At 31.6% G+C, this 11,629-nt stretch overlaps 1 protein-coding gene across 7 annotated transcripts in view; it reads right to left on the bottom strand.

Annotated features, from left to right (window-relative positions):
• Positions 1–7,111: 7,111 nt before the first annotated feature.
• The window catches only part of LOC114336678 (neprilysin-2-like), a 132,638-nt gene continuing 128,120 nt past the window's right edge, over positions 7,112–11,629 (bottom strand). For all 7 annotated transcript variants that reach the window (XM_050653829.1, XM_050653830.1, XM_050653832.1 and 4 more), the window contains one exon: positions 7,112–7,483. In XM_050653829.1, coding sequence (XP_050509786.1) covers positions 7,354–7,483 — 130 coding nt within the window. In that variant the 3' untranslated portion in view covers positions 7,112–7,353. The remainder of the gene's footprint in view (positions 7,484–11,629) is intronic.

Genomic DNA, 11,629 nt, shown 5'->3' with positions numbered 1-11,629 from the left:
AATCTGAAAATTCTCGTGGAACCACTTTCTGGTAACATACTTAATCTCCGCCTTTTACAATTTATAAGGCAAGAAGACGACGAATAAATGAGACGAAGGGGACTCTACAATATGCAGTCACATTTTGTTAGTGAAAAAATTTTGATATTTTTGAGTGATGCTGAGCCATATGACCAACGGTGGACAACATTTAAATTTTTTTTTTCAAATTTGTTACTTGTTTAGCACACGCTTTAAACAGAGTATAGTATAGTATAGTTGATCCAAAAGATGGCATAACCCAGACATCCAAAGTGAAAGTTATCCTTCAACACCAAACTGTTCTATATGGTCCACACAATGTCCAGAAAAAAGTCACACCATTTTGAGCGTCGGGTTTGGAGGGGGGGAGAGGGGGGAGAAATCGGTAAATTCGTAGTTTTTTAAGTTTTTCGCCAATATTTCTAAAATCATGCAGTTTAGCATGAACAACCCTCTATACAAAATTGTTCTACATTAAATTTGAAATAAAAAAGTCCCTATGCATAATATTTCTAAAATGAATGGTTCCAAAGTTACGGAGGTAGTATAGTATAACTGGTCCACAAAAAGGCCTAACCCAAATATCCAAAGTAATAGTTTTCCTCCAACACCAAAATGTTCTATATGGTCCACATATTGTTCAGTAAAAAGTTACACCATTTTGAGCGTCCGGTTTGGGAGGGAGATGGGAGAGAAGCCGGTAAATTAGTAGTTTTTTTACGGTTTTCGTCAATATTTTTAAAACTATGCTTTAGCGTAAACAATGTTATATACAAGAATTATTTTCTACATGAAATTTAAAACAAAAAATGTTCTATACATAATTGTTATAAAATCAACGGTTCCAGAGTTAAGGAGGGGGAAATTTCGAGGTTTTCCATACTTTTCATATTTTTTGGGCAATATTTATGATATAACTATACCAAAAACCCAGACATCCAAAGTAAAAGCTATCCTCCAACACCAAATTGTTCTATATAGTCCACATAATGTTCAGAAAAAAGTCACACCATTTTGAGCGTCGGGTTTGGTGGGGAGAGGGGGGAGAAATCGGTAAATATAAAAAGTATCGAAAACCTCCACTTTTCACTCTCCGTAACTCTGGAACCGTTGATTTTATAACAATTATGTATAGAATCTTTTTTGTTTTAAATTTTATGTAGAACATTTTTCTATAGAACATTCCTTACGCTAAAGCATAGTTTTAGAAATATTGACGAAAAACTTAAAACAAACTACTAATTTACCGATTTCTCCCCCATCTCCCCCCCAAACCGGACGCTCAAAATGGTGTAACTTTTTACTGAACAATATGTGGACCATATAGAACAATTTGGTGTTGAAGGAAAACTTTTACTTTGGATGTCTGGGTTAGGCTTTTTTTTGGACCAATTAGACTATACTACCTCCGTAACTTTGGAACCGTTCATTTTAGAATGGCTATGCATAGGGCCTTTTTTTATTTCAAATTTAATGTAGAACAATTTTGTGTAGAGGGTTGTTCATGCTAAACCGCTTAGTTTTAGAAATATTGACGAAAAACGTAAAAAACTACGAATTTGCAGATTTCTCCCCCCTCTCCCCCCCAAACCCGACGCTCAAAATGGTGTGACTTTTTTCTGAACATTATGTGGACCATATAGAACAATTTGGTGTTGGAGGATAACTTTCACTTTGGATGTCTGGGTTTGGGTCTAGCTATACCATACTAGTAGCAGAATCTGTAAAGACAGAATTTACAATGGTCAATACCCTTGTAGATATCAAATACAAAAAAATATTTTTAAAAGCCTTTCTGCGAGTACAGGTATATAAATATCGTTTATCCAATGTGCCTTTACCACCTAAACCTGTGGTAACTAGATGGGGAACATGGTTAAATTCTGTAAATCTCATAACCGATAATTTTGAGGGAATTAGAAACGTCATTTGTGGTTTCGATGTAGTTGAAACCAACAAAATGTATCAAAAATTCTGCACGGTGTTAAATAATGATGATGGTAAATATAAAGAATAAATGAATATATAATGATGTCAGTAATAGAAATTTCAATAAATATTTTTAGCATCAAATAAAAAAATATGGTTTTTTATTTAGCTTAAGAGGATGGGTACGTATTTTCGGCTGCAATGCTATTCAAATGGGGATACATTTTTTTCGAATCCTGAGAAAACTAATAAGTATTTTTAAAAAATTTAAAGGCAGAATGAAAGATTACGTTATTAGTGAGGGCCGAAAGTCGCTGAGAACTTCTATAATGTTTATTTTAATAAGTTACAGAAGTGAAAAACTAAGAGAAAATTTAGTGTGATTTTTAATTTTAAATATCTCATTCAAAATAAACTTTTTATTTATTCTAAAGGACTTTCGGCCCTCGGTAATAATTTAGTCTTTCATTCTGCGTTTAAATTTCTTAAAAGTATTTATTAGTTTTTTCAGGATTCGAAAAAAATAGACACCATGTCCGTGGTAAAATTTTCCAAATCTATCTTTGTCTTACACCGCACTCAGTCGAATAGAATATTGTCAGCATATTGTCAGTAATACCGTAACATAATCAGTAATAATCAGTGACAATTTTAAATATATGACGTGGCATCGGAAATATTTTGAGTTGTTCATTAAATAATATTGATATATAGTGTATTTGATAAATAATTAATTTAAGACGTGAACTTAATAAAAAGTTATTTATTGTGTACTATTTGTGGAACATCCAAGCAGAGAATACATCAGGATAATATATTCTGTGATCCAAGTATTTTGTTGTTAAATATGTTCAAAATTTTAAGCGTTCCATAGTAACAATACATTATTAAAAAATCACTTTAACACTTTTCTTCTTTTCTCGATTGAGTATTAGTTTTTTTTTTGTACATATAGATTATTACCATCACTGAATAGATGATTAGTGAAAAAATTATCAGTAGTAATTGCACAAGAGCTCTAAAATTATTGAATTTTTCCCGAGTGGGGACAAACTTTGACAGTTTTAATTTAAATTATATCAAAGTGTCAGGAGGGCAAAAATTCTATATTAATTTTAGAGATCTAGCGCAATTTGTTGCGATTATTTCATGAATAAAACTGTTCAAAACTAAAATTTTATTGTAATTTATTTGTAAGTACAAATTAGTACAATTAAACACACAGATGTGTTTTTACTCACTTTTCATCACTTGTATAATTTTTAAAACATTAATTGTCATTAATGTCATTGAATGTATTTTTTATAAATGTAAAATACTTATTATCTTACTCTCAAGGAAATCATATCCAAAGACACAAAAATTGTAATAAATATATTTACTAAAAACACTAATATATTATTTTCAAACCTTAGTTGCGCTGATACATACATAAGTTGGATGATTTAGCAACTAACAACATACTGACAGTGTGCGCATGCGTCAGGGAATGTAGAAATTCACCGTCACGCCTAAAGAAGTATAACTTCAAAAATAAAATAATTTTATCATACTTTAATAAAAATTCACAAAAATTTGCTTGAAATGTTGATTTCAACCCCTACGGCCTCCCTTAAGGATAGCTATGACACGATTTTGATAGGCAACTTATGCTGGTCGTGTTTGTCTATGTATGAAATTTAATAAAAAAAAAGAATGTGTGTGTACTTTGTAGGCACGTAAGAAGTTATACTTTTATTATAATATAATTTCAACGAAATAAATATACCTACTTAACAGTTACAATACAAAATAATTACACTTTTATAAAAAACAACTTTTTTATAATAAAACCTTTTAATTATTTATAGGAAAGAATATAGTAAAAGTTATTTATCAAACAGTTCGCGAAGTATGCATTTTGCGAACGCACGCGATTTTTAGAGCACGAGCGACAACGGAGAGAGTGCTATAAATCGCCTAAGTTCGCAAAAAGTACTTGACGCACAGTTTCGTAAAATATTTGATCTACGAAGAACAAATAAAAAAAGCTGTAACTCTTCGTCACTGGAATTAATTTCTATTCTACAATTTTTAGAACTTTGACATTTAAAAATTCTAACTACTTTCAAACCAAAAACTGTAAAAACTTTTGTTGTAATTCATTGCTCATATTGTCATCACCATGACAACGCGAAAGTTAAGGATTGTCACCATGACAACTCGAAAGTTAAAAACCGTGCGAAAAAGTAAATCCCATTTAAAATACATTGTTACTTCACGCATATTTTAAATCCTTCACGCACTGCTATCTATAATGACAAACTAAATTTACAAACTAAAAACTTGTATATAATATGACATAGAGTAGATAAAATAATTTAACAATAAAAGATTTAACGATAAAATGCTTAAAATTCCAAAAATTACACTCTAATAACAATAGTTATTTATGAAACAGTTCGTGAAATATGTTTTTTGCGAACGCACGCGATATTTAGAGCACGAGCGACAACGGAGCGAGTGCTATACACCGCGTTAGTTCGCAAAAAGTACTTCAGGCACAGTTTCATACAATATTTTATCTACGATAAACAAATATAAAAACTGTAACTCTTCGCCACTGAAATTCATTTCTATTCTACAATTTTTAGAACTTTGACATTTAAAAATCCTAACTACTTTCAAACCACAAAACTGTCAAAAATTTTGTTGTAAGTCATTGCTCATATTGTCCTCACCATGACAACGCGAAAGTTAAGGATATTTGATTATATGAAACTGTGCCAAAAAACCCATTGAAAGTGTGCGAAAAAGTAAATCCCCTTTTAAAATACATTGTTACTTCACGCACACTTTAAACTCTTCACGCACTGCTATCTATAATGACAGTTTTCACAAACTAAAAATTTATACATAATATGACATAGAGTAGATAAAGTACTTTTTATAATATCACGGTTTTGTTATTGCACATGTACATAGGACACAATATGTTTGGAAAGAATAATTAACTTTTAAAATATGAATTTTTAGTATCCACTAGTATAAATTAGTATTTTCTTAAATACAACGGTTGTTTAAAATGGTATATATAATTTTAAGTATACAAACTTTTAATTATTTATTAAAACAATTAAAAAAAGATTCGCAACAGCCGGGTTCCAACTGGGGACCTCTCGATCTGCAGTCTAATACCACTGAGGCACCATCAATTTGTAGATATTGATTTATGAATGTACTTTAAAATATCCTTGCATTATTCACATTTTTAAAATAGTTTGAAATTAAAAAAAAATCGATTTATCCATACAGTGTGATTGGTCAGTGGGGTAAAGCTTTGTAGATCCGTTATAAGTAATATATAGTAATAAAAGTTAATAACAAAAATTGTAGCCAACTTTGATTACAGATTGATAATCAGTAATCGTAAATTATAATTTTTAGACAATTATTCAGTCATGGCTTACTTAAAATTTGGAAAGATTTAGACCCGTAATTATTAATAATTTTGCTCTTAAAAATTGAAGATATCTCGATAACTAATACATTTATACATAGGGAATGTTTTAAAAAAATTATAGTATGGTAATGGTACTTTTCGATAATGATTTAAAATACAGGGTGTTCTATTTAAAATTACTGAGAAAATAATGTACTTGCGTTTTGACTCACCCTGTATTCAATATAAAGAAAATTAGCAAAACAAACATTTACGAAAATTTTGACAGTAAATAAAAAAATATTACGTCAGTAAACCATTGACCTTGTGCTTGCTTTTATTTATACAGGTAGTTAAACTTGTACCGATTTTCATATAAAATTGGTTATAACTTTGTAAATACCCCGTATAATATACCAAACCTTTATATTTTTTTAATCGAAAAGTTACGAAAATTTCGAATATAAAATAAAATACAGGGTGTTTTATTTAAAAAAACATAAGTTTGGTGTGCCACTATGTTATCGAACACCCTGTAACATTCTAACTAATTTTGTAATATGAAGCTCAAAGTTCGCTACAATTTTTGTTATTAAATTTTATCGCTATACAGTACTATAACGGATCTACGGAGCTTCACCCCACTAATTAATCACCCTGTATAATAGCAGTTAAACATTGCATTGTTAGCTAGTTCTAAGCTATCCTGAAAATTTCGGGTGTCTAGGTAGCCTAGAACTATTTTTAAAATGGATTACAAAATTTGCGGAGTCAGTGACACCAACCAAGCCAAGTATATAAAAAGGTTTTAAAATTAACAATAATTACCAAAAATGAACCAAAACTTAACAATGCCAAATATTAAAAAAAAAAGAAAAAAATATGAATCGTCCGGGATTTGAACCCGCAATCTCGCGATTTTTTGATCCCTGGTCCAATGCTCTACCAACAAGGCCATCAAACCGCATGCTAGTTACCTTTCAGATATACATAATTATACATCACAGTGACAAGTGAAATATAAAAATAGATGTTTTATTATTTTACGCCCAAGGAAGACAAATCCAAAGACACAAAATTATAATAAAAAACCATTTAAACCACCTTTTTCAAATTGCGCAAGTTGTATTATTAATATTAATGTTAATAAATGAAATATAAATATTTTGACGTTTCACAATTTGACAATTCACTTTTAACTGCAGTGCCTTAAAATTTTTAAGGCCCTAGTGCCTTAAAGTAGCATTTTTAACGCTCCTATGGAGTCCTAAAAATTGCATTTTTAACACGTTTGTAGAAAAATATATTTAAAAACACTAATATATTCTTTCCACACCTTTTCTGGACTGATACATACATAAATTAAAACATTTTGAAGTATAACTTCAAAAATATAATATGAAAACTATTTAAAAAGGCAGTATAACTATTAACTAGCCTTTGTCGTTTCTCTTCCCACAAATTTTAAAACGTAACAACCATACATAACCAAACCGTCAACCGTCCAAACCACAGCTGCGCTACAGCTGCCATATTGGATAATTTTTGACATGTCATTTGAACATCCAATCAGAACAAAGTTATATTGCACATGCGCCGGGATCGTAGGTTTTAACATATAAAAATTCACCCTCATATCGCGCGTAAAGAAGTATAAATTCAAAAATGTTTCATTCGGCAAGCAGATGGGTACATTTCGACCTCCTATTCGAATCTTAGACTATTACAAATAAAACAAAGTATCCTTGATCTTTTATTAACAAAAATATATACATCTATATTATAGAAGAAACACTGTGCTACAAAAATATTAATATTACAGGCATTTTCTATACGGATAAAAAAACAGAGAATTCACGACTACATTACACAAAAATTGTTATTATAATACAGAAACTAAAAGAATAAATTAAAGCGTATTTATTTAAACAAAACGTACGTTTATAAAAACATTGACTAGATCTCTACAATATTTAAACCAATCACCAAACATTACATTTATTTTCTGGATTCATTTTTGATCCCACAGGACATCCGAAGTCAAAGGCAAATTCGTTTAGATTTTGAAGTGGTCCGTTCACACGAAATTGTTGAGGAGATGTATTGGTGGTTCTATAAATTAGATAAATATAAAATTTTCTTAAATATTTAGACTTGTAGAGCTTAATTCCTTTATAAAAGATACAATTTATAAAAAATCACTAAAAAGGATAACATCACAAAACGTTTTCGGAATGATAATTCCATAATCAATGCTTATTACAGGTAAAAGTACATGCCTGAGCTACCAAGATACTTCGGTAAAAATCCTTTAAATGTTATAAAGTTTTTAAATTGTTTAGGCAGTAATATTTCAAATATTCCTGGATTTAACTTCAGGCTTCACAGGACTCTCCCCACGCGGGTTGCAGTGTCCAGAGGATGGCACACCACATAACGGACTTCAAAAATGGCAACTGGTGTTTTTATCTGAACATTTTGATGGGTCTGGTATATACTTGTATGGGTATGTACCCAAAATAACGTACGGAAGCGAAACATGGACTCTGAATCAGCGGGAAACAACAAAATTACTGGTACTTGAAAGAAATATACTGCGGACTAACTATGGGCCTTGCAAAGAAGAGACAACAGGAGAATGCAGAAGAAGACACAGTGATGAACTCCAGATAATATACGGAGATGAAAACATAGTACGCTACATTAAAGCAAACAGCTACTAAGATCAAGTGACGAAAGACTTCTAAACGCCACATTCTGGGAAAGGCTCGATGGAAAACGGTCAGTTGGTCGCCCAAGAAAGAGATGGAAGGACGCAGTAGCCAGTGATCTACGCAAAATGGGAGTACAGCAACGGGAAATAGCTGCTCAAGACCGACAACAGTGGAGGGAAATATAAAACGCCGCCAAGACGCGGCACATAGAGTTGTAGAGCCAAATGATGATGATCAGGTATGTACTTGTAATAACGTGTAATAAGGACTGATGATGGAATTATTATTTCGAGAAAATCCTTTTTAGTGTTTTTTTTTATAAAATATTCCTTTTACAAAGGAATTTAACTATTTTTGTGTGATTTATGATATACAGCTACAGAAATATTTTTTCCACCTACCTCTACCGAAAGTATACTTCAGACCTAACCAAACTTACAGAGATCCAAAGAAGAAGGGAACAGTAGACTGACTGTCAGAGCCAGGGTGAAAAGCGGGGACATAAGAAGAAGAACAAGCGCCACAGATATCATAGAGTGCATAGTATGGCTTAAGTGGATCTGGGCGGGTCATGTGGCCAGAATGAATTACGGGTGATGGACCCAAAAAATTAGTGTGGAGACCATAATTAGGCAATATTAACTATTTATAACGGGAAATAAGCCACAATATTATTAAAAAAATGATTTTTATTAACGTTTCGACGCCCAAATCGGGTGCCGTTGTCAAAATACAAAATACTACTAACATAAACAAAAAGGTTGTTGCTTAGTAAAAAAATTCTTCTAATAATTTATTTAATTTGACTCATTTATATCGGCAATTCAGATACATATGATACATTTTAAAGTAGAAAACTTTAAAATGATATTGCCAATATTTATGAGTTGCGTTCCTGGGACGACTTTACTGAAAGATAGTTCATTCGATTACATGAAATCAACCCCAACTCAAGAATATCCGTCACAATAAAATCATAGCATGTGATCTGTCTTAAAAAAGACAACCACATGCAACGGTGACATTCAAATTCTCGCGTTAGAGATCTCATAGTAAATCACGAGGGAAAACCAGGAAAAACCTCGTGATACTATCCCGACATCGTAAGTATTTGGTCTTATATTTAATTTACTCTCAAAATTAGGCAGAAGGAGCAGTGGTAAACCACTACATGTTGGATAGATAACATCAAAAGGATCGCTACGGATTGAATACAGGAATCTTAAGACCGACAGATCTGGAAGAAATAGGGAAGGCCTGTGTTCAACTTTAGATGCAGAAGGCTGGATGATGAAAGTTAAATTTAAGAAAATTGAGAAATAATAACAAAAATAGTTGAAAAGATTTTACATACAATTAAATATTTAAGAATAATACCAACAAAACTTACAATGACAACAAGATGACATAAGATTAGGACTAGTACAAACTAGAGCTATACAAGGAGTATTATACTTATAGAAAATAAGATAAGTAAAGAGGCAAAGAAAAGAGTAATCTTTTAAAAACTATAGCAATAATCAGTTATAGTAAAGAGAAAAAATAAAAAATAGAAATACTACAGCTGTCATTTTCAGGAACTACGACATCTTTGAAAATCCCAGCGTTGTCAATTTTTGATTAAAGGGTGGCATATTTTTCCACATTATGTCTCTTAATATTTAAAATACAATTTTGGAGGAGATGCATCATCAAATAGCCTCTTCGGTCATCAGATTTGTTGCTTCTCGATTTTTTATTGGATTATGTAAGGCTTTGGCCACACGGGCATTTTTTACGGCGCCGTAAGAGCAGTAAGCGCCGTAAAATTACGCGGCAGTAGGCGCTGTAAAAAGCATGGCCACACGGAGATGTAAATTACGGCGTGTCGCGAGATAAAAATACACTTTTTTGGTCGTTGTTGTGGCTAGATACTTGTTGTGGCACTAACATACTGTGGAAAATGAAAACAGGAATAGATTATGTAAATAAAAATTTTAATTCTCGTAATTGTTTTAAACTCATTCATGCATAGGTACTTTCAATATTATGATAACTATAATGCCCAAAGTCCTGTTTATAGGACTGGTTATAATTCAAAAAGTAAAATAATTTCATGAATATTTTTTTATTAAGAACAAGATTACTGATAATTATGTATAAGTAAAATTTTTAAATTTGAAAACAAAATAATTCCGGCGAAATGGGTTTAGTTAATTTTTTAACGAAAATGTAGCTCGCAGTCAAACACGCTTGTCTGAAAACGCACTAGGTACGTGACGGCCAATAAAATGAATTCGTCCCTTCGTTTGTGACACGACGATAAAGATGGGCTAGTTCGATGTCACTGCGCGATATTTTACAGCTTAGTATGGCCATCTACTATTCTCACCGTGAGACCCATTTTCGCGCTTATTTTTACGGCTCTTACGGCGCCGTAAAAAATCGCCCATGTGGCCAAAGCCTAAACAGTTAAATCTATAGAACACATATGTCCGAACATATTATTATGTCCCTATCTTCGCTGGTGTCGCTCCTAGCGGACTACTAATTCAACTTTCACCGGTAATTTTTAAATTTATTATTTAATTGTTACTGCTGAAAATTTACAACGCAAAAAAGTAATTAAATTGTAATCGATTTTTTTAAGAATGTGCTAATCATTTTGACGTTCTTTTGATAAAATATGAATTTCTTACTTCGGATACTTTCACAATTATCGTGTAGATGGCGCTAGATTAATTTATAACTACATATGAACATTAAAAAAACTTAAATTCAGTATTTAAAACGTAAGTATATTTAAGGTAAAAATATATACCACAGCTTTGAACAACTAATATTTCTTATAATTAATGTTTTTAATTTTAATTTTAAATTAATCACTTTGACATTTATGTCAAATTTCCGGTAAACGTTTACAGACTTGCCACTACTGGCGCTCGCAAATTTGTAAATATTCCCTTTACGTACGAGCTCACAGCGTTTAGAAGATTTACGTCAATTAGTTGTCAACGAATGTCCACAAAAACGTAATAGAACAAATTTAAAAATTTAAGAATATTGTACACGGAATTGCAAGTAGTCCATTCTTTCACGGTTTTTGCTCTAAATTTTAAAGAACCGCTTGGATTGACATGAAATTTGGCATACGCATAGATTACATGTCAAAGAAAAAAAGTGATATTGTGCCGATGTGTGCTTTTGCCCTGGGGGTGACTTTCACCCCCCTTGGGGGTGAAAAAATATAAGTGTAAAATAAGTCCGGAAATGGATAAACTGACTAATTTTAAGTAACTTTTGTTCTATAGAGCTTTTTCGCCAAGTCAACCCTTTTCGAGTTATTTGCCAGTGAATATGTTCATTTTTCAACAAGATAACTACATTTTTAGACGGTTTTTCGCAAATAACTCAAAAAGTAAGTATTTTGTCGAAAAAAACGTTTTTAGCAAAAATATAACCTGTAAAAAAGTAAAAAAAATGGTGTACGCGTTAGGTCTCTAAACCTCGTAAAATCAGAGTTATAGCCAATGAAAAATAGATTCATATTCACCAAATTTCAAAT

This window comes from Diabrotica virgifera, chromosome 6 (assembly GCF_917563875.1).
Source record: "Diabrotica virgifera virgifera chromosome 6, PGI_DIABVI_V3a".
Lineage (NCBI taxonomy): Eukaryota > Metazoa > Arthropoda > Insecta > Coleoptera > Chrysomelidae > Diabrotica > Diabrotica virgifera.
This window is presented reverse-complemented; position numbering and strand designations above follow the sequence as displayed.